This window comes from Trachinotus anak, unplaced genomic scaffold, assembly GCF_046630095.1.
Source record: "Trachinotus anak isolate AG129_WGS33_773 ecotype Australia unplaced genomic scaffold, CSIRO_AGI_Tana_v1 ptg000003l, whole genome shotgun sequence".
In the NCBI taxonomy this organism is placed as follows: domain Eukaryota; kingdom Metazoa; phylum Chordata; class Actinopteri; order Carangiformes; family Carangidae; genus Trachinotus; species Trachinotus anak.
In genome coordinates, this window is record NW_027273854.1 from 16,407,501 (window position 1) to 16,432,328 (window position 24,828).

The window sequence follows — 24,828 nt, forward strand, 5'->3', positions numbered from 1 at the left end:
GGGGCTTTGCAAGCAGAGTGATGTGATTTTCTCAGCTTCCTCCCTCCTCGTGCCACTTTAACACACACACACACACAGTCTCACACACACACACACACACACACATGCACACACATTCTCACAAACAAGCAAACACACGGATGGACAAATAGGATGAAAGGAGCTTCATCATCCTCCTTGCAGTCAAATGTGTGTGTGTGTGTGAGACTGTGTGCGTGTGCGTGTGCGCGTGTGTGTGTGTGTGTGTGTGTATACTGTGTCCTGAGACTCAGAGCTGCGGGCTGTCTCTACTGTGGGAATCAATCATGATTCTTTCGATGTAATTATGTTTCAAGGCATGTTAACTGCGGGCCTACTGTATGTGTGTGTGCACGTATGTTCATGTGTCTCCGTGTCTCTATCTTTTTGTTCCTCCCCCTCACCTCTTCAGTCGCCCACTTGTGGGTAACATGCAGCACACATTCCCAGTCTGCCTTTATGAAGACCCTCCAAAGTTGTTTGATTTGAACGTTCCATCCGAAACACTTCTCTGTCCTCAGAAAACATCATCATGTCTGTCGTGTACTTCACTCATATCACTGCTGCTGTATGCCTGAGGGGCTTGTTTATCAAATACAGATGTAACTGTCATCAAAATCCCACTTTCTTACACAAGCTGCTGCTCCTCTGTGTGTGTGTGTTTATTTGTCGGATTTATGCGAGGTGGTGAGCTTTAACGCAGTGATTACCACTCTAGAGGATTTGATGCCTTATTTTCTCTCTTTCAGTGTGATTGAAAGGTTTGCACCGACAGTATTACCATCATAATGACAACTCAGAATTGATTCTTTTATATCTAGCAGAGTCATTACAGTGCATGGGCAGGTCGGCTGATAATAAGGATGATTCCAGCTCGTATACCGTTTATCAGAGGCACCTCAGCACTCCCCCAGAGCTGCAGTCATCTTTGATTCACAGGCCATTTGCAATGTGTATTTCATACTTCGGGGAGGTGGGACTCTTCCTTTTTTCAAGATGTGAAAAAAGGAAGTAAGTCTGGCAACAGTGATGTGGAATTCTTCACCACTGAGGATCGGAGAGTGTAGTACTTTTTAGTACAAGGGGGAAAGGAGATGTAAATTACACTCATGAAGCATGTTTGAAACAAAAAAAATTACATTTCTTGTATCAGGCATCGGTTGCATGGACACATCAGAAACAACTGATAAGGCTGCAGCCGGGGAATCGAGGCTACAAGCAGGACTGCTGGTTAACTATAGTTATTTATTATGCACCAGCACTGCAATGGAGAGAGAGTGAGAGAGAAGTTTGGAAGGCTGGTGGCTGCAGGGAAGCAGAGCCAGAAAGAGTGACCATTGGCAGGTAGAAACTATCCACACACACACACACACACACACACACACACACACACTCACAAGAGTCCAGCCAGGGTGATTCTCAGTATCCCTCTATAATTATGTTGAGCCATTGCCCAAATACTTATCGATTGCCACTGAGCCTCTAGTGAACCTGACAACACACACACACACACACACACAGAGACTTCACTGCGGTAGAGAGAGAGGGACTGGGGTATAATGAATGGGGCAATGAGGAGAAAGGGAGAGAAGAGAGGAGTGAAGGAAGAAAAGAGTGAGGGAAGGATGCAGGGGTGAGGGAAGTGGGGAAGGAGGGGGGCAAAGGACAAGGAAGTTAGAGAAAAGAGGAGAGGAGGGAGAAATAGATGGGGTTGTGAGAGAAAAGGAAGTAAAGATGCAGAGGAGTCCGGATAACTTTATACTGAAGATGTTTTTATGGAGTTTCAAATGACTTATTCATAATTGGAGGATTGTTGGTTGAATAATTATGCTTTAAGACATTTCCTCTCTATCAGGGTAATAAACAATAAGCTCTGGTGTTTTACAAAATATTTGAGGACCATTAAAACACCAATAGTCTGTTGCCTATTTAAGATTTATTTTGATGACTGCAAAGTGAAAGTTGTAACTGGTTTGTTGTGCTCTTTTAATATGAATAATGAGCCAGGAGAGCTAATGCTGTATTTGTCCTATAATCATATCAGCTCTGCATGTTTCTCCTCACAATGAACCATGACTAAAACTGCCATTTTTCTCTCCGTTGTGATCCAAACCCCCTGTAGTAAATAAATAGCATTTGGCAGTGCAAAGTACAATACATTATTGTACCATTGCCTAAAATGGGGTTCACTGTTCTGTTGCATTCAACTTATTGTTTTAATATCATTACAAGTTCAAGGCTGGGTCGCCTTAACACATTACAGTGACAAAAACAGAGCGAGGGGGTTTAGGAAAGAGAAAATGGAGAGAGCGCAAGGGAGTGAAACGAGGGTAGTGTACTGTATAGATATTAGAAAAAGATGAGTACATTTTTTGTGGCAAAACAAATTCCACCCTCCTCCCCCAGCCCCTGTCACAAACACAGTCTCAGACGCACATTTCCCACAGTCGCAGTCAGAGCTGCACCGATGCAAAGCTGCTTAATAGCAGAGTGATGAGGGTGAATTGGCTTATGGAGTGGAAGGAGGGAGAGAAGACATAATGGTGTCAATCTGGCTACAACACACACACACACACACACACACACACACACACACACACAAACACAAACACTGATAGATACAGGCCGACATCTCCTCTTACTCTTTCTCACTCTTTCCCTGCTTTAAACATACACACACACACAAAGTTGAATGAATGAGAAAGACATGCAGCTACAAGGTTTCTCATATCGTGATGCCTCATGTGGAAATGGTAAAAAATCACCCCTGTGTGCATTTTGTACTATACATAAACGAAGAGAACAAAAAGATGAATGACTTGTGCCTCTGCAGCTCCAGACTCTTTCCTGGGTGGCTGTGCTTTGCTGCTCTGTGTGTGTATGTCTTTGTGTGTGTGTGTGTGTGTGTGTGTGTGTGTGTGTGGTTTGAAGCTGTTTGTACCAGTGGGGTTGTTCTACAGTCATTGGTCTATCCCTCATCGATTCTTGGCAGGCGATTCTGGGCATCGGCAGCTCTTCTTTCACGCTCTTCCCTTCTCTCTTCCCCTCTCTCCCTCTTTCTCTCTCACTCTCTCTCTCTCTCCCTCTCTTTCTTTCTCTCTCTCTCTGCCGCTGTGTTTTGGATATCAGTTCTTTGTTGGGGTCTGCGTGGGGCTTCAGAAATTGGGCCCAGTGCAACCTCAGCAGTTCTCTGGCCAGCAGTTGCTACTTTGAAAAAAAAATGGGCCACAAAAAGAAAGAACAGAAAAATGACAGCATTGGTCATCTGTTCAGGTGATGACCTATGTTTACCTTTACCTGACAAGGACCTTTTGTGGCCGTGTGAATTATGTCAGTTGTGTCCCAGAGGCAAGATAGCATGATGTTGCAAAACCTCTTGGGGAGGAGGTCAAGGTGGATGATTTGCTGTACAAAGCATTTACCTTGGACACTAGAGACTGCTGCTCATTCCCTCTTTCCACCAGCAGCTGTCTTTTCACTGTGACTGCAGTCTTTCTCTAATCTGAACCAACTACCTTACATCATTTTTGAATACTTTTTGTAACAGTAACATGTAAACGCCGATAGCAGCACCAGATCAGACAGAGAAAACAGTGAAAGTGAGTGGCAATGATCAAGGGGATGAGGAGAGAAGGGAGGGAAGAGGAGGGGAAAGTGGCAGTTTGCAAGGTAAAGAGAGGGCAAGAGGGAGCGTGCAGCTTAGTAAAAGCTGCTCTCATCCTTTGAATGGAGGGTGTGATGGAAGGTGATACTCTAATAGGATACAGGATGGACAGATAAAGAGATCAGCTCTCTCACTCCCTGGGAGCATTCCAGTCGGCCATCAGGTCCCCATGCAGGGCTCGTCAAATAAAACCCCTGCTTTATTCAGAGCCCTTCCCATCGGCAGGGGCTGCTCTGGTTCCCTGCCAAGCTTCCTCGAACACCTGACAGAGGGATAGAGAGAGTAAGACCACGGTGGAATATGCTGGAGGTACAACAAGAGAGGCAGTATACGTTAATCTGCAGCTCTAGATAGTGTCTAGATCTAAATTATATGAGGGTGTCATCAGTAAAAAGACATCTAACACTTTCTGATTCTAGATATCATTTTTGCAGGTAAAACCATGACTAAAATTTCCAAAAGCAGAGCAGCAAATTCAACTTAAGTTCAAGTGAAATATCAAATAGAAAATATCAAAAGAAGCGTGAGTCTACAGTTGAGTCTTTGACCTCACCTACAGATTTCTAAAGGTCTAAATGTTAAGCCCATAGGTCGCCTATGCAAGCAGCTTATCATGACCCATAATTACTTTTTATTGTTCGGTGAGTTCTAGTGGCTATATTACGGTTAGGGTTAGGGTGGTGGTGGTGTGCCCCAATGGGTCGTATTCAAGGGGAGTGACAAACAACCTGTATGGTCATTTAGGTTGGTGGACTTGTTGAAGCTTTATATATATATATTTTTTAATTTAATTATTTTTTGGGGGGCTTTTTATGCCTTTTTTTTATTATAGACAAGTGGAGACTGACAGGAAAGGGGGTAGAGAGAGGGGAATGACATGCAGGAAAGAGTCGGACCGGTCGGGAGTCGAACCAGCGACTACCTGCCAAGAGCGTCTTACGCTCAACATGGTACACACCCTAACCACTCGACTACCGGGCCGCCCGAAGCTTTATATCTATATGCAATTCCTTGTCAAAATCATCAAAATGAAGTGATGTTATTTGTTGAGATCATGATTTTTTGTGGAAAATAATGACACAGTGACAAGGTCACAGTTTTGTTGGAGTAAGCGGCCACTGGAAGAATTTTGCATTCTTTATTTGCAAGAGGTGCTAATTCAGAAGCCCCCCCCACTACCCCAGGTTCTCCGGCCTGACCTGTGCTTATCTCTGGAAAACTGTTGTAAACCTTTAGTCATTCAGAAGAGCTTCACTGTGCACACCTGCTCATCTTCAGCGGCAGTTGGTGTTGCTTTCCATGCTCAGTTTTTTGTTTCCTATCTCAAATTCCTACTGTCCATCATCCTGTTATCCGCTATGTTCCCATCATCTTGCCTGAAGCAAGAAGTCTGAATCGCAATGAAAAAAGGAAAAAAAAACAAAAAAAAAACAGAAGAAAGAAAAAACACTGTCGAGATTGTTCTTAACCATTAGTTTTGGCAACAACATAAAAGCAGCACAGGGTGGATGACATCAGCAGATAGCTAGGTGAGCGGACAGATAAATAGTTAGGACTAATCAGTCATTGGCAGACAGGTGCATGCGGGAGAACAAAAAGGAAGTGAAACCAACCAAGGAAGGAGAAATTGGAGCAAGACAAAGCGAGAAAAACTCAAAGAAGGAGTGAAAAAAATAAGTATGATGAAAAAATGTATTCATTGTTGAAAGCAAGACCGAAGAGGGGGAAGGTAGAAAGGGAGAACTGGAAAGGTTGGGAGGAGTGCGGTGCTAAGTAATGTATCCTGCCAGTTTTCATTGTGTCTGAAACTGCTCCACAGAAGTAAGGAGGCTGTAATAGGATAAAGACTGTACTGCAGAAGGAGAGTGAAGAGGGGAGGTGGAAGTAAAGGAATAGCTAAAGAGTGGGGGAGAGAAAAAATGAATTGGAGGAAGAGAGGGACAGACACACATAAACAAAAACAGTCAGCAATCAATTACTGGTTGTGTAACCAGGTTTTAAGGCTCCACTGATCACTTGAGTCGGGTTTGCCACTTCACACAACTCATTGTAACTTCAGTAAGGTTAGGTGCCGCTCTCGCCCTGTTTCTGTGCAAGCCTATCAATTCCTGTTACACTGGAGGCGACTTTCCAGGGTGTTTGTGGAGAGGATCTGCTGTAAGATATTCCTGAATTGTTAAAGCAGGAGAGACAGTTGAAGTTTTTTGTTGTTTTTTTTGCCTCCCAGTATTTTTAATGGAGAGAGTATTTTTAAAGGAGAGAGGACTGTGCAGTGTGTTTGAAAAGAGAGCACTGTTGGAAAATGGAGGGGATGCTGTAATGTTTTCAAAAGGGAATGGGGAGGTCACAGTTGGCGCACACTGCCGTCACTGCCAGGGTTGGTGGTGTCCACAAACATGGAGGGGAGGGGTGGGGGTTATTCTCACAATGACATATCTAATCAGATACACTATAGACTCAGCTGCATGCTACAGCAGCTGGTTAGACACTTCCACAGCAAAAAGCTGTGCACAAACCTCAGTGAGGGCCATGTGCTTCGGCCTCAATTTACAGCACGCGACTGTACTGAAAGTCTCACAGTTTCCCCATGTATCTCAGTGTAAAACTCCACCACAAAAAATGTTGCCGACTTACAGAACTTATCCATCTGAGCCTCTAGATTACGTATACACTGAGGTTAACTGCTGGTTCTCTGGGGCACTTTAGAAGTTTCTAGAACTGTCAGTCTGTCACTGCCAGGTGTTGTCGTACTGCCTGTCATCCCGCCCGCCTAATGTCCCTTCTATTTCACTGTTTCCAGGATGGCTGGCAGAGACTAAGCAGACAGTAATGTACTGAAATATTTCTGTATACGTGTATTGAGATGAATCTGTGCATGTGTTGGTGCATGTTAGAAAAACAAAAAAAAAACAGGGCCTAAAACCATATCATTTCAGAGACAGCGTCATAGTCAAAGACAGATGTGAGATCATTACATATAGACAGATCCTCTTAAAGTAATAAATGGCCTCCTTTTAAAGTCAGATACATAAGAGAGCTCAATCATAATCATGTCACCTATGCTGTTAACACAGTTGATCATGCAGTTTTAGTTGAATGCCTTAAGCACGGAGTGGGTACCCCTGACTCAGGAGTGAGCAGACGTCACTGTGGGGTTCTGCAGGGCTCAGGTGTGGGACCCTTCTTTATTTGGCTCTGTGTGTGCCCTCAGATGACAACTCATTTCAAGCAAATAGGAATCAGCCTTGTTTCTAACCTACAAAGACATCTGTGAAATCTGTTAGCGCATATTTATAAGTGACTTTTGACAGTGTTTGGATCGTGCCACACTGCAACAACAACAATAACAACAACAACAACAACAACAACAACAACAGAATCATAGAACATCCACTGTTGTTTGCACAGTGTTAACTACATGTATGCGCTGGGAATAGTCTTTCTCTAGCATGTGAGCCTCGTTCATCATTGCATGCGGAGACATGATGGCATGTGTGGCGTGTTCAGCCTCCAGACATTAGGGGAGAGTAGATGCTGCGTGCACATACACACACATCCACACAAACAGGGGAGTCCGTGTGCATTACTGCACAAAATTGAAGCATGAGCTTTTAGCTTTATAATTGGCAAGAATGTGCACAACTTAATGAATGTGTGTGTGTGTGTGTGTGTCTGTGCAGCAGTGTTGTTGATGACCCATAATAGCAATGCCCCAGAAGGAAAATGCAAGAAGTCTGTTGTTTCCATTTCACCTGTCTTTTACCTCTGTTTTTTTCACATACACACAGTGACAGGGATTCAGGTATAGACTTAATGCTGCTGCTGGTGATAATGATGGCAATAACCTCAGGCTTCCTCCACAATAATATGGCAATACACACAATGTAACATATATAAAAGAGACCAATGCAAAACTTGTGTCTTCAGAAAGAAAACCATTACATGTAGATTTCTCTCTCCCTTTTGGTTTCACACCTCAAGTGTTAAATAGTTGAAATTAAATGAGCAATAACTACATTTAAAGGCAAAAAGTAAGGACTGTGTTAGTTTGTTTTAATAAGATTTGATTAGTACTGCCCGGCAGAAGAAGTAATCAACCCAACAATTGCCATCTGATTGTGATTACAATATATATTCTACAATTATGTTGTTGAATTCTGATTGGTGTGTGAAAATACGTGTACTTTTCCGACAGAGCTCGCTTCACTTCAGATCAGTGAGAAAAAGCACAAGCAAAACGCAAAGACAGAAACATGATGTGTAAAATATCCTTCTCACTTTGGCATCTACTGTATAGTATGCCCACATGGGACCAGTGCTTGTCCTAGCTGTCTTTTAGCAATAAGGCTGTTTCTTGCTACTGACTGTAAGCATCACCGAAGTAGCAATGGTCACTGAGAGCTCACTAAAGGGCAATATGGATTTTTTTTTCAAAAATATATATAAAAATTATATAAGAAATTAAGCTAGATGAAAAGACAACTAGCTTCCTGATTATCATGTGTTTGAGTACAAACGTGGTTGGAACAAACCCTTTTGACCAATGGAGGGATGGGATAAAAGTAACTCAAGTGATGCAGGCATAAAAAGGGGGAAACAAAAGTAAAGTAAAAAGGGGAGAAGGGAAGAGAGAGAAATATTCTCCCCTTTGGCTGATTTGGCTATAAATATGTGACTCATAATGTCTTTGATTTGCAAATTAGGGCGACTGTTTTTCCCATAACTGTACTCTTTTTCTTTTTTTCTTTCTTTCTTTCTTTCTTTCTTTCTTTCTTTCTTCCCCCCCTCCCTCCATCCTTCACTCTTGCCTCCTCCTGTCCCAGATACAAACTGTACGTGCGTCACTGTGAGCGTATGTGTATGTGTATGCATGTTCATTAACATCACTGCAGTCCGCAGGGGAGTGATGAGGAGAGAGAAGCTCCCCAAACAAATCACACTCTTATCTCTTATCTGGCCCAGCCAATCACATGCTGATCTTATCACCAACACCGACAAAACACACAGACAGAGAAAGAGCGGCGGGGGGGGGGGGGGGGGGGGGTTTAAGGAAGAGATATACCAACAGAGGTTATGGAGAGGGAAAAGGAGAGAACAGACAAAAAAGCAGAGAAGATGAAGGAAAAGAAAAGCAAAGATAAAACAAAGAGACAATGGGAGGAGGATCAGAGAGACGAGGAATGAGAAAGAGGGTTTTGCAGGACTAAAATAAACCAAGTCAAATGAGAAAACTAACAAACCGTATCGAGCGCTACCAGAAGTGTGTGTGTGTGTGTGTGTGTTAGTGTGGTTCAGTGCTGCCATTATTAGGTGATGTAAAGAGCTAATGCGGTGTTAAATAAAAGCAGCACTTGCTTCATTATTCATGGTGTCTGGGGTCACAGGCCTGAGATTGAGTGTGTGTGTGTGTGTGTGTGTGTGTGTGTGTGTGTACGCGCACATATACTGTATGTATAATGTGTATGTGTGTGTGTGTCTGTATCTTGCCAAATTCTTGGCCACAACTCACCCTCTCTTTAAAGAGGATTTGAAACTTTGGGAGCTGCAAAGTGGGTCAGCAACTTTGTCTCCTCTCCTCTCCTCTCCCCTCTCTTCTCTCCTCTTCTCTCCTCTCCTCTCCCCTCTCTTCTCTTCTCTTCTCTTCTCTTCTCTTCTCTTCTCATCTCTTCTCTTCTCTTCTCTTCTCTCCTCTCCTCTCGTCCCCCTCCTCTCTTCTCTTCTCTCCTCTTCTCTCCTCTCCTTTCCACTCTTTCCTCTCCTCTCCTCTCCTCTCCCCTCTCTTCTCTCCTCTCCTCTCCTCTCCTCTCCTCTCCCCTCTCTTCTCTCCTCTCCTCTCCTCTCCTCTCCTCTCTTCTCCTCTCTTCTCTCCTTTCCTCTCCTCTCTTCTCCTCTCTTCTCTCCTCTCCTCCCCTCTCCTCTCCTCTCCTCTCCTCTTCTCTCCTCTCCTCTCCCCTCTCTTCTCTTCTCTTCTCTTCTCTTCTCTTCTCTTCTCTTCTCTCCTCCCCCCTCCTCTCCTCACCTCTCCTATCCTCTCCTCTCCCCCCTCCTCTCTTCTCTCCTCTCCTCTTCTCTCCTCTCCTTTCCGCTCTTTCCTCTCCTCTCCTCTCCTCTCCTCTCCTCTCCTCTCCCCTCGCTGATCTCCTCTCTTCTCCTCTCCTCTCCTCTCCCCTCTCTTCTCTTCTCTCTTCTCCTCTCCTCTCCTCTCCTCTCCTCTCCTCTCCCCTCTCTTCTCTTCTCTCCTCTCCTCTTCTCTCCTCTCCTTTCCGCTCTTTCCTCTCCTCTCCTCTCCTCTCCCCTCGCTGCTCTCCTCTCTTCTCCTCTCCTCTCCTCTCCCCTCTCTTCTCTTCTCTCTTCTCCTCTCCTCTCCTCTCCTCTCCTCTCCCCTCTCTCCTCTTCTCTCCTCTCCTTTCCGCTCTTTCCTCTCCTCTCCTCTCCTCTCCCCTCTCTTCTCTTCTCTTCTCTCCTCTCCTCTCCTCTCCTCTCCTCTCCCCTCGCTGCTCTCCTCTCCTCTCCTCTCCTCTCCCTCTTCTCCTGTAATGGTCAAAACCCTATTTGAAATGCTTTACCACATTGTCAAGAATAAAATTAGGGGAAAATATTACAAATCCTTGTAGCTGAGCTTCCTAAAAACATTAGCGTCTGCCTTTACAAAGCCGTGCTGCTCGAACCTCGCTGTACAAATGTGTGTGCGACCCAGTTGAGTCTCTCTCCCTCTGTTGTGTGAGCAGTGTTCCACAGATGCTCCTCGCCACTCACGACTCGAGTCAGATAGTATTACTGTCCTTCGTCCTCACTCGAGAGACCACAGCAAGGCCGCGTGAGGACAACCCTGATCCTCCAAGATGTTTGTCAGCCTCTAACCAGCGTCACAGATGACTCACTTTTGTTTTCCGTCACGCTTTGCTGTTAACTATGTGACTGTTTGCATTAAACTTCAATTCAAATTGCTTCTTTTTATTCTTCTCTTCATATTTATACCATATGACATGCATCCCCTATTGATAGCCACTTGAGCAGCATTAATGGACAAATACAACAAAGGCTGCCAGCAGGCTGACCAGTAGCACACTTTTATGCTCTGACCTGCATGAGGAGTGCAACTGCTAATTATTTTCATTACGAATTAATCTGCCAGTTATTTTCACTATTAATTGATTTTGTCTTTTTGTCAGTTGTTCAAAACCCGGAATGTTCAGTTTAGTGTCACATAAGACAAATAAAAGCACCCAATTCTTATGCATGAGAAGCTTGAACCAGCAAATCAAACAGTTGTCAATAATCAAAATGAGTCAATTAATCTGTAATGAAAAGCAAAGAAAGATAAACTGAACAAATTAGTCAAACATTTTCACACCACTGTGAGTCTGGATCTCGTCATGCTGCATGCTTGAAATTCAAACAGAATATTTTTGATAAAATATTGCAGCTGCCTGGCATTGTCAAGTTTTGCTCTTTTGCATTTGGAAGAAAAAAAAAAGAAGGAGAGGTGGAGGCGGAAAATAAAGATCCACTAAATGTGTGAAATTACTGATTCAATAGGCTGATTACCCAATCACAGCTCGCTCTCGCCCACTTCCTCTGATACTGATTCAAGGTGCTGACTCAGTCAAACCGCTTCTAATAAGGGACAACTGAAGCCACGAACACCACAGACGATGGTCGGTCAAAGTGGCTACACATGCTCTGTGATGTGCGTTTCCTGGGAGTATATACTTCATTCCTTTTCAAATCTTCCCCCTTCATTGTTTATAATTCAACATGATCCTTCTTCCTCAGAGTATTGCAACACAGTCGCAGATAGACTGGCTTCAGTAATAATTTCTGAATACTTTCTCAAGTCACTGTATATTAGCTGACATACAGCTGAACCACTTTTTGTCCTCTGCTCTCCCACTTCCTTTATTCTTCCTTATCTCCTTTTATCCAATCCTCTGCGCTTTTCCTACTGTCCTCTCTCCTCCATTCTTTTCCACTCCACTTTTTTTTTTCCCCATCTCTCTCTCCATCACTCTTGTGCCCAGAAATGTAAGTGACCCATCTGTGATAGCAAAAGGTACATTAGGCATTAGGGAGTTCCCCCTCCGGCCCTGTGTGTGTGTGTGTGTGTGTGTGTGTGTGTGTGTGTGTGTGTCTGTGTAAAATTCTGTGCGTCTGTGCGCATTGTTAACAGATATCGCACGATGGACTCCTCCCAGGGGTGCTGTCCGTCTGCTTGGCCAATGAAATGCAGCCAATTACTCTGCAGGCCTCGCTGGCAGCCAATCAAATGGAAATGGGAAAGCTTAGAGATGATGATGGGGTTTAGGGCATAGCACTTATATTGCACTTTGTTAATGTAAAGCAAAGTCAGTGTGCGTAGGAGCTCAGGAGTCCACATGAAACAGCTGATATCTTTCTGTCTTTCTCTCTCTGTCTCTCTTTCTCTCAGTTATATTATTAATGATGAATGCGTGAGGGTGGATGTGAGCAGATCTGAATAGGGCACAGTGCTGCGGTAAGAGCGCACTGCTCTTTTCTTGCTGGCCAATGTGGCTTTGATGGAATTGCAAAACATTTTGGGGAAATATGCTAATGTTCTATTTTTTGAGAGCGAGATCAATATCCATGTTGAGCCTGTCCTTTAAAATATGGAGCTGAACATGGGACGTGTTTAGCTTAGCTTAGCATGAATACTGGAGACGGGGGGGGGGATCAAGTCTTGTCATCACAGTGCAATTACCAGATGTATCCTGCACACCGGACCACAATCAAAACCTGACGAAATAGTTCCAGCATGTACCTCCCTACAAAACCCGTTTACATTTCTTTTGTGTATGAATGAAATACATGAGATGCAGCTTATGGACTGGAGGGTTTAGAGGTGTTAGCATGCTATTTGGTCAGCCATGCTTGCTGTTTCACCTTGCTTCTTGACTTCATGCTAAGCTACGCTAAACACACACTGACTCAAGCTCTTACTACAAGCTTACTACAGCAAAAATCTTCTTATCTTACTTCTATCTATTCCTTTAATACAGCCACACCCCCCCAACCCCCCCACGCACACTTCCAGTCCACTCTCACCTCTTGATCTTCTTCCCCTGTTTATCCCCACTCTTGCTCTCTGACATTTCTCCTTTCCTTCTCCTCATCTGTCCTTCTGCCACTCGTTCCATCCCTCCCTCCCTCCCTCCCTCCCATCAGCCCGTCCCGCTCTGTTTCGTCCTCTTCAAAGTGGGTCTCGCAGTGTCACTGTCTGTCTGTTGGTGGCAGTGGTGATGAATCACTGATACTGCCAGCATAGTTAGTGATGACCATAACAGCTGACTGATGCATCTCTATTGGGGAAACTATCAGCTCATTATGCAGTATTGATTTGCCCTCACATAGTTGTATGTCACAGCAGAAGCAGGGGGTAATATGATGATCTTTTGTACTGTAATATGTCTTATTTTCTGGCTCCGTATTTGGTGAATAAAAAAAGGAAAACAGCTGTTTACTATGCCACAAACATGTATCAAAATCATATACTGTAATTTACAAGAAGAGTTTTTAAAGTCTGAACGGTTAAAATGAATGTGAACAACAGTCAATAAATTATTTTTTAAATTATAAGCCAATGATAAGAAGAAAACTTCTTCTTAGTGAATTCCAGTCTTAATGCTAAGCTAAACTAACCATGTCTTGGCTCTAGCTCCTTATTGAATGGACAGATATGAGAGCAGTATTGATCTTCTCATCTAACTTGCCAGGGGAAAGTGAAAAAGCATTTTCTTGTATGTTGTAGTTGAAAAGTAGAGGCCTCGGCCTGGGGCCTTTCTGACTGCCATCCTCCCCGCTAAACAGGCTACTGCTGGATGATTTCAAATTATTAACCACCCAGTTAGCAATACCCTCGCACCATCTGAGGAAGAGGGGCCCTTGAACAAAACTCAGTGAAGTGAGTCACACTATACACAGTTTGCTCAGTTTCTGCAAGCGTGTGAAATACAGTAGGCCTATACAGCGATATGCCGGAGGTGGCCTGGTTCAAAAGCAACACAAATGCACACACAGTGTTCGCAATCTGATATGATGACACAGTAATAACGCACACTGAAATATATTCAGAAACTGGGAAGTGTGATATTAAATTAGGCTTCCAGTGAACTATGGGTGAAAAGAAGATCATTTTTAACTTTTATTTTGGAACAACCGCTCGGCACTGGTCCAGGCAATCTGTCAACATCAAAATATTTGCTGAGGCGTGGACCTGGCTGAGCTAATTTTCACTGAACTCCATTCAAACTTTTTGTTCTGCATGTATGCTAACTAAAAGATTAAACTCCCTCATTCCTGTGCAGGAAATGCAGCTAAGCTACTCTAATGTTGTTCCTGGAAACGTGACATTAAGATAAAAATGATTTCACCTCAGGAATTCACGCTTCCTCTCGTCACTGCAGCCCGTGTGCGGAGCTGCTTTACGACTGCACAGATGTAGGTCTAGGTGTTTTGTTCTGTGTAAATCTGGCCTTTGAGGCCTTTGATTTTCTTGTTTTTCCTGGGCAGTGGGTGTTCTTCCATTCTGTTTGAGCCGAGGTTTATATTACGTTGTTTGTGTCTTTGGAATGAACTCAGCATGATACACAGCCCTCTGGCACACACACACACACACACGATTTATAAATCTCTTTTATTTTGAGGAGAGAGTGTGTGTGTGTGTGTGTGTGTGTGTGTACGTGTCTGTGCACAAGAAATCACAGACCACATACACAAGCATTTATTTGTGTGTGTGGGTTATTTGTGCCTTTATGTTTGAGTTAATGTGCGTGTTTGTGTGTGAGTGAAACTATGTGTGTGACCTCTTTCGTGTGCATTATCTCTCCAAATAAACAATTCCTTAGATTAGGTTCACGATTTCATCTCTCTACATCCTGTTGCCTTCCACTAAACTCTCATCTTAAGCGCATCAGATCTTTATAACCCTGTAAGGCCGCACACTGGGTGCCTCCATACAGGATTACTTTATTCAATACCTTAAAACGAAAACAGGTTTCAACAAGTAATCCTGACAAAGAGGTTTCATGTTGAAATGTTATTTATGTAGTCAATAAAGCACCACTGCGTTGAGGATCAGACTGTGCAGCGACGTCTAATTCAAAGTCCTATTTTATTGTGATTAGCACCTTTACTCATCCAGTGGGATTCTTTTCTCACTCTCTTTTGTGTTCATTCAGAAGTCTGCCAAAGTGTGAGGTGGGACAGACAGTAGGGTGGAGACAGGCACAAAGGAAGAAACAAAAAAGTTACAAAAAAAGGAAGGAAAGAAAGAAGGAAAAAACTACAGAAAAGGCAGTAGAAGAGGTAAAAAGTGCAGGAAAGAAGGAAGGAATGAAAGGAAGAGGATGGAATGAGGAAATCATGACAGGCACAGCAGTGAATAATTATGATGGTTATGGCAGTTTTTACATTATTTTATAACGATGACTCTTATTATGACTGTGGAGGCTGTAATAATGATACCAATCATCTCTGTGCATGTGGCAGGTGTGAAATGCACAATATGTCAGAGTCTAGTGAAGGCAGATATAATAATGCAGAGACAAATAACAAGCAGAGCTGTAGAGGAAGAGGGTAAAGTAATCAGATTACCAAGAATGCTGTGGTTTAAAGGGAAATTTCGGCGGCGTTCACCTTTTTGTGACCCCCCTTAAAACAAAGCAACGCTTACTTCCTGTGACTAGTTCAACGAAAGGCTGGGTTTTCCTGCCTTATTTGCATATGTGTATGTATTTGCTAATCATCTCTAACCCCTCAGGTTGATCTTCTTACCCCTTGTGAGGGTTCTGACCCTTAGGTTGGGAACATATCTAAATATAATCTGACAGCCAACACTATACTATGAAACACTGATTTGTCACAATGGGAATTAAACAAGAAGAATTGAGTATTTGGGGGCATTGCACCAATTTAAGCAGCAAGTCATGTATAAGTAGGCTGTTTATTCTACAATTTCTGGGTAAATTGTGAAGTTATACTCCCACACTGATAACCATTCCTGCTTAGATGTAAGGTTAGGTCCCAGAAGAATGTAGCAGAATATTGGCCTTATTAGAAGAGATAGGTAGTGGGTGGGAGAGGGCAAGATGGATAGAGGGAGGTGAGAAAAGACAGAGCCCCTGGATAGGGAGTTAACGAAAAGAAAGGAAGACACAGAGAGGAAGATATTGGACTTATTAGAGAAGAGAGTGAGTGGGAGAGGAGGGCAAACACAGAGAGACAACGTTAGAGACACACACAGAGAGAGGGATGATGTTATTTTGTCAGTGTTTCCCCGTGGGGGCTCGGCTGCTTGTTAAAAAGTCCTGACAGAGGAACCACAGCAACACACACACACACACACACATAGGCACATGCACATGCACATACACACAAACAGACACTGCTCCTGTGTGATAAACTTTGCATAGGTCTCTTTCTCCCTCTGAGTGTGTTATCTAAAATGGACTGCGTTCATGCCAAAAATATTCTTCTCTGACGTCAAATGCAGCCTTGTTTAATAATGTGCGTGCATGTATGTGTGTGTGTGTGTGTGTGTGTGTGTGTGTATGCGTGGCCTCTATTGCAGTTGAAAGCTGCTGTTTCCCTGTAATGATTATCCAACACAAACAAAGGATATATGCTCCCCTCTGTTCGCACCGAGTAGTTTATTAACACCCATTCTCCACAACACACAAACACACTTAAAGAACAGACTCGCATTCACAGCGGCACCACGAGATCTGCTCGTTGTTTAAAACACTGTAATCTAGTAAAGACAGAACAAGATCCACACTTTCATAAGACTCTGACGGAGACATCTACTTACATAATGTGCTGTAAGTAAAAGACACTAAAGCAATGTCGTTAGTACAATGATATTTCTCTCTGGACATTATGAGATTGAAAGAAAAAGATGAAGGCATTTGTTTTGTAGTTGCATGTGTTTGTGGGTAAATCCAGTGTAAATACATGCAAACACACATTTCACTTCCACCTCCAAGAAAAGGTAGTAATATGCATCTGTCCATCTGATCGCTGCTTCTTAGATCTCACCTGTGACCTCACACGTCTGAGGTAAAGTCCTCCTCCTCTTCCATATGATGTTTAGGCCTGAATAACATTGTTCTGGCTTGATACCATCAGTTTGACATTATCAAACTGGTTTTATAGGGAATCATAAAACAGTGAGGTCATGAGGTTGTCTCAGTCCACAGAGAAACATATGACGCTTCAGCTGGAGTGAAAATAAACTCACCAGGTTATGAGGTTTTCACATGAACAGCTCAAAGCTCTTAGACATGACTGTGCATATGTGTCTCTGCCTGACTGTGTTCCTGACTATGTTGATGTGTTTTGATTGTTTGATTGATCCCAATGCACTGTGCTTTTCACAATGATTTTTAGTGCAGACAGTTTAGTAATGCCACTGAAATGCAGTATCAGTCGATTTTAAACAGCCCCACATATGACATGATATTAAAACACATATAGATATAGATGAGAGCCTCCTGCTCCTATTCAACTATCATGTTTCCTATTTAATCATCCAGGATGTGCATAGAAAGAAAACTTCTGCAGCAGTGTGGGATCTGATCAGGTAGACTTTTACTGTCTTTGCATAATATTAAGATTTAGTGTACTGGTCTATGCCAGTAAGATGAACGACCCACATGGAGTTCGCCTTGCATCGTCTAAATTAGTCTCCATAAAAGAATAGAGTTATGGGAATTGTGAATAAAACATCACATGTTTTACTTTCTTTTATTAATCTGATATTGTTAAATAAAGAAATTAAATTCTACTTAATTAATTCTATAATTTAACAAAAGTTTCATGGTACCCGTGTATACTGGCGTGCCAGGCCACCCACAATGACTTTGGATCTTGAAGACAAAAGCACTTTGATATAAGGTAGTTGAATGACTTGCTGCACAGTTGCATTTTGCTACAAAACAAGATGTAAGTCTAACTTCTCCCTCCCTTCCGACCCACCCCCGTCCCTGAGGCACAGCCTTCCGCCTCATGAGAGCACACACGAGAATGTCATGTCTAATGTCTTTGTCAATTTGTCATCTTTCTAATTATGAGTTGTGCCTCTTTAGGACAATGTTTTCTTCAGTTAAATGCCGTTCTTTAAACCGACTCATCTCAGTTTATCTACATCTCCTTTGTCTGGGTTTGACAGAGGATATTAAAAAGTGATCTTCACTTGTTGGAAATAACAAGTGGTCTCGGTGCCAAATAGTGGGCTGTTTTCACTTTCTCTTTATATAAGTGATGATATCACTTCCTCCTACTGAATGTCAGTTGAATGATGTCTTGTCTGTTTGGCAAACACACAGGACATAGCTTGGAAAACATATGAATATGGCTCATTTCTTTAACTTGGGATGCATTCAACTCACCAAGCAGCACTTATTTCAGCAAAGTTTCAACTGTAATTGGCTTGTCTGTTTTTCTTTTACTCTAAAATACACAGTGGGAGGCAGAAGTGAGTGGTGCCAGCCTATAAGCTGACACATTTTGCACATTTGGAATTTGTGTATACATCTTCCACACTCGGTGGATCTGTTTGGCACAGGTCTATCTGATATTGTGTCAGTGCCAATCCAGCCCCGCAGACACAGAGATACTGTAGTCGGCCAAACTGCAAAATTAAAAACCTCTGCAATAGATTGTCAGAAGGATAGCTTCAAAAACATTACATCATGGCCGGGGTGCAAAGCCAGATTCCATTTACAGTGTAGGGGTTACTTCATAAAGAATCTAATGTGTAGATGTTTTCCATTGACATATAAGGTCATCACCTCATGTGATTTTAGCCACAAGGACTCAAAGAGACATGTGAAAGCTTTACACTTTAGTGATCAGAAGTGGCAGAAAATTGCTTTTTGAAGTTTGTATGACAGTTCCTGCCCACAGCCATAATATGTGATATCAGTACAAAACTCAATTTTGGCACATAACGAACCTAAGTGCGGTTATAGCAGACATAGAGCAATCATACAGTAATCGGTTATTTTATCATTCAGCACGTTTTTGGCCGTGGTGACAGTTTATGTGTGGTTTATATGGTGAGAGCTGCATGCCTGGCATTTTGAATTTTTTTCTCTCTTTTGTTTTGCTGCCGCTATTTTTATGCCTGTCTGTTTATATTTAGTAACTGGCCACTGAGGAATTTTTGTCATATCAGTGTGTTTCTCCTCCAGTGGACACTGTGGCGCGGTTAAAGCCAGCAGATAACAGGGTATCTGTGGCAGATTGAAGTGATGCGTGGATAAATGTGACATCCTTTACATGACAAATATATGCATGTTCGGGTGTGCATGTGTACTATCAGCCCTTTATCTTGGTCAGCGTATACCTCACAAACTCAACTCACTATGCACTCATCTGTGTGTGTGTGTGTGTGTGTGTGTGTGTGTGTGTGTGTGTGTGTGTGTGTGTGTGTGTGTGTGTGTGATTTTTCTGTACATGTGTGTATGTCATCAGACCAGACAGTGCATGATGCTATCAGCAGAGGAGGATATGAGGACTACTATTTATAACTCCCCTCTATCTCAACTTAGACACACTGTCCTGCCCTGCGGGGCAGGTGCGCGTTTGTGTGTTTGCATCATTGTAGTTGTGTGTGTGTGTGTGTGTGTTTGTGTGCAACAGAGTGGGGAATTTGAGGGTGGGAGATGTGTGTGTGTGTGTGTGTGTGTGTTTGTTTGAGTATATGTATGCCACTAGCTGAAGGTGTGAGTGGAAAGCAGAGACATGTCACACTTGACAAGGGTGAAATGAGAGGATATGATTGGCTGTTTTCTGATGTCACGGATCGTGAGCCGTCCCAATTAGAAACAATCATACGCTGCTTAGTCACTCCATCAGTCTCCTCTCCACTGCTCTACCCATCGCTTCCCTTTTCTCTCTGGCTCCCCTGCATCCAGATCCCCTCCCACTTTGCCTCTAATTTCATGTCTCTATGGAACTTTCTCTGTCTGCCGCTCTCAGGCTAATTTGCTTTCTTTTAGTGTTTCTGTTGCTAATTCTTTATCATTGCCTACCTTTTCAGTCATTGTTTCTTCCATGCTCCATCTGTTATTTTGCAATTTGTTTGCCATATTTGCTCCTTCCTTAGTGTCTTATTGCCTTTTCTTTTTCACTCAACTTCATTCCCAAAACTGTGAAAATGAAGAAATGTAATGGGCTATAATTGAAACATATAAAAACGGATAGGAATATGAATATACAGTAATGAAGGTACACACATTAAAAAAATGGGATTTGTGCATATACAAGGTTTTATGAAATTCAGTGACTTCATTTTCATTCCTGCTTGTGATTCTCTGGAAAAGATGAATTTGAACAAGAGAGAGACATCAGATGACAGAAAAATGGAAAGTGTGCTTGTCTTCTCGTCCACAGGAGAGCAGGAAGTTTTATTCAGTCCTTTGTGAGGGTCTTGTCCTGAAGAGTCAGTGCTTCTGCATCAGTCAAGTGCTCAGTAGAGGCGACTCTGGTCTGAGAATTATAGGTTAGGCAGACCCAAACTGCCCATCTTTGAGAGACAATAAATGAAGCTCATTCTAAGCAGTGCAGGGGATCATGCACTTGTGTGAAATGAGGATATTCAGCCCAACTTGAACCAGATCTCTCTGATGAGATGCAGTGAAAATAAAGAGACCTGCACAAACACACTCAGTCTAATTTGAGTTGAGACCAGAACAGAGCAAATATGTTGGTAAGAGGAGGATTTCCATTTGGGTCCATGGTAGCTTTTGGCTTCCTCCCCCCGGCTGCCTGACGCATTCATACAGTCATACGCACATGCACACACACACAGACACAAAAACACTGGCAAAATACTGAATAACAAAATACTAATTTTATTCATTCCCAGTGTTAGATATTCCTAACTTAATTGTGCATAAATGTTGCCTTTGGTATCAATATATTCTCAGTGTTAAAAAATGAGTATCCAGATTCTAGAAATTTGGTGATATGGGAACAGACTTCTCATATGTTTTAAACTTATTACCCTATCACTATAAACCCATTGGATCATGTCAGAATACAATGTCACAAAATTCAAACAGGAACAATACGCAGATGTCAGTACTTAAATATCTGAAGACAAAACAAAACACAAAAAAGGCAAACACTTCCCATGACTGCTCTGTGCTCTTTTTGGCCCTGTGCTGGTCACAGTCCTCTGTATATTGGAGCAAAGTGTGGGATTATTGGCCGCTGGTGTGATGAAGACAGGAAGTGACATGTCTTATAGCATGACCACCATGCTCGAGCATTGCTGCAGTTTCTACCCCATTAGAGAGAGAGCCTCTGAAGAGTCTGAGCATCAAGTCTGCCTACCTCACATATAGATACAATACCATTAAAGAGCACTCAAGAGTCTTGATATATATATATGCTCACACACACACACACACACACACACACACACACACACACAAATAATTCAAACAGTGAATACCCACATTATTCATAGACTATCAGCACAATTGTAAAGGAAATGCTAGGTCATGCGTGTAGCGATGAAAGTGCGCACCGCACACTGATATGGTCACAAATACCATCCACTACACTCAGTCCCTGCTTTCTAGTTGTATCTATTTTCATTCCTCCGGTGCGCTCTTCTCTCAGTTGTGTCTTAGATGTGGAAATCTGTCTACAGGAAAAACAGCTGTATAGCAACAAACCTGTAACTGACTACAAAAGTAGAGGGACAAAAATAGAAAGTTAATCATTTAATTGGAACGTTTACACTTACACCCGTTCATTTTTTAAAATACATCATCAGTCACAACCTTTGACATTTCCCTGGTGCTCTAGACTCATTACGTGTCAGCACTTACATAATCATGCAGTTTCCTTCCTGAAGTAATGTACTGGACATGTGTATCTCGTCAGCGTAACAGCAGAAACACTTCTTTTAAGACAACAGAATCCTCAGTTAAGCAGACAGGGTTCAGTCAGCCTGCTCATGGCCAACTAGAGCCTACAGGTGTGTGCTAGAGGCAGGACTAACTCAAACACTACTGTAGGTGATCACCACTGATGATATATTATTGAAATTTGCAGCTGGCAGTGAAACCTTCGTTCTGTGTATCTGCTTCAGGGAGGTTGACCGGAGATGTTACATGTTGTGTGTACTGTGTGTTTGTGGGATGCAGATATGACTCACAACACACTGCACAAGTTAATGTGTGCTTTTAAGAAATATAGTCTAAACTATGGCTGCAATTACAGCTGGAGATTAAAGCAATAATGAAGGCATACGTCATATGGTAACCGATCACATTCATGCCTTCTTTTTTTTTTTTTTCCTGTTCAAGATGTGACTTTTGCAGCAGTTAGTACTGAGGCTAATACTCTTTACTGTATGTTTGATCATACACACCAACTCCCTCTTTTTTTTTAAGTTCAGTCACACTGTGGATGAATTACCGCAGATACAGCCTGCAGGCAGTGTGTACATGTAGTGTGTGCATTTATGTGTGTCTGTGTGTGTAAGTGTGTGTGGCGCATTAGCTCATTTTGAGAACAGGTGTCATCCTACAAAATGACACCAGGGCAGAGTAACTTATTCTTCATTTTTCTTCATTTTTAAAAATTTTTTTTTATGTTGTTGTTTTTTCCAGCTGTCAGGTTGCAGCTACATGCAAACACACAGGTACATACACACAGGCACGCACGAACAAGACATGCACAACAACCTGCAAGTCAATCACAATTAGACTGCCTCTTTGACATTTCATGGTAACATAACCCCGCCCACACACATACATACACACACACACACACACACACACTCACAAATCATACAATAGACAACTAAAGAGAAGCTAACTCTTTCTCTCTCCACACGTTTTGTGATGTGTGATGCTTCTTTTCTTCTTCACTTTTTCTTTTCTTATTTCACCTCATTCAGTAGCCCACACCATAATGAGTCATTGAAAAGAAATCGTCCAACATAAATGAATAGAGTTAATTTGCCCACCGGAAATAGCACTTGTCTGCTCTGTCCAAGCCCGTGTATCACTTTGGCTGAATTAAGTTGCAAATGATTCTGAGTCAGGTTTAATGGAGTGGATATGAGTGACTCAGAGTGAATGCAACTCTTGTTCCCCCCAGAACCAGGCCCACAGAGTTCTGCAGCCCGCCAGTACTGCACCAATCCAATTTGGGATTAATTGAATTGTTCTGAGCCCCTCATCCATATATTTCCTCCACGTAGAAGCTTATTACTCTCTATCTCTGTGTGTGTGTGTGTGTGTGTGTGTGTGTGAGAGAGAGAGAGAGAGCTAGAGAGACAGAGAGAGAGAGAGAGAGAGTCAGAGTCTGTGTACTCATAATGTGCCAAATTTTAAATGCTCTGCAGCAGATTGATCTTTCTGAGATGTAGTTTGGTGATGGAAAGAAATCCAAATAAATCTTTGACTAAGTCTCTTCTCTCCCTCCCTTTATCCTCCTTTCTCTCCATTTTCTCCCTCCCTCCTTTCCTCTCCCCTGTTCTCTTTTCTCAGGATGTGAAGTCGACATTCTTCCAGTTCGGTGCGTCCATCCAGCAGGAGGCTCTGCTTATGCTGAACATCATGGAGGAGTACGACTGGCACATCTTCTCCATCGTCACGTCAAAGTTCCCGGGCTACCAGGAGTTCATCAACATCCTGAAAACCACCGTGGACAACAGGTAGGATCAACTTCATTGCACTTCTCCACATTTTCACCTTTTTACTGTAAGTTGTATATTATTTATATATTTTTTTTTTCCATAACAGTAGCCAACAAGATGATGCAGCAGCATAAAGTTGTCACTCAAGAAGAACAGCTGTGACAATTATGTGGCAAACTTCCTTCTCATTCAGAGAAGCTCAGGGTAGAGAGCACAAGCTGAGTTGGTCAAATAAACTGTAATAAAACCGAGAGGAGAGACAAGTGTAGCTTAACAAGACTTAGCATCTACAGCCATGATAGCAGCTCTGTGAAGCTGTACTGAGACACAGTGGTAATCTGAGCTTAATGTTAACGTCAAAGTGTTAGCATGTTTGCAGTGACAATGCTAACATGTTGATGTTAAGCAGGAATAATGTTTACCACATTCACCATCTTAGCTTAGCATGTTAGCATGCTAATGATCGCGAATTAGCACTAAACACAAATTAGAGCTGAGGCTGATGAGAACGCAGGTGTTTCGTCTTAAATAAAGTAATGGATGGAATTAAAATTCGTCCATTACTTTATGAAAAATGAAAGGATCACCAATACATGAATGCATGTACCAAATTTCATGGCAATCCATTAAATAGTTGAGATATTTTAGCTTTGAACAAAGTGGACCGATCAACAAAACAGATGACAAACACTGTGTCAAAATAGAATTGTTCCTTTACACTGATACCATATCAGGAAAAATAAACACACAAACATGAACTAACTATTACACAGAGATAACAGGGAGTACCTTGCAAGCATAAAATTCAGATGGAAACACTGTCAATATAGTCGTAATAGAGGGACTGTTATGACTATATTTCTCCCTTCATAACCTTTTGGGTAGAATCTGTCCATTGTTCCCAAAATGACATCTCAATGCACCAAGAAAAACTGAAGATAACAAGAACTGTAGGTATGTTTTCTCAAGAGTTCCTGTTCACGGCATTTCTTCAAGCCTGTAATCTTCCACATTATCACTGCAGAGTTTTCTTTCTATCAGAGCTAGTGCATGTTTTGCCCTTTTTTCCATCTCCTCCATTCACACAGTGTATACTTCAAAGACAGCAAGTCTAAAAGGATTTTTATCAGCATTCTTATAATGAATGTAGATGACAGGTGGCTTGTTGTTTGCTGCACCTTTAGGTCATTTTGACTGATGCTGTAGTTCTCCGCAGAGAGGGAAAGAGATAGATAGAAAACTGCAGAAGAAAGCAGCAAGCCATAATTTGTGGCAAAAAAAAAAAAAATGTCAAATGAGTGATACATGTTCAGTAATGTTGAGATGCTGGCAAAGGTTGGTGCCTGTTCTTGTGATATATAGAGACCCAGCTGAGGAGGGTCTTTTTCATTAGCAGTTACTCTTTATGTCAAACCCAGCAAGGGTTCAAAAACTCTGTATTTGGTGACCCTTAAGAGTTGTATTC

General features: G+C 42.4%; 1 protein-coding gene across 3 annotated transcripts in view; it reads left to right on the forward strand.

Moving 5' to 3' along the window:
- Nucleotides 1–24,828, forward strand: part of grin2aa (glutamate receptor, ionotropic, N-methyl D-aspartate 2A, a) — a 138,132-nt gene that overhangs the window by 65,024 nt on the left and 48,280 nt on the right. For all 3 annotated transcript variants that reach the window (XM_071474137.1, XM_071474136.1, XM_071474135.1), the window contains one exon: nt 23,215–23,381. In XM_071474137.1, the coding sequence (XP_071330238.1) occupies nt 23,215–23,381 (167 nt within the window). The remainder of the gene's footprint in view (nt 1–23,214; nt 23,382–24,828) is intronic.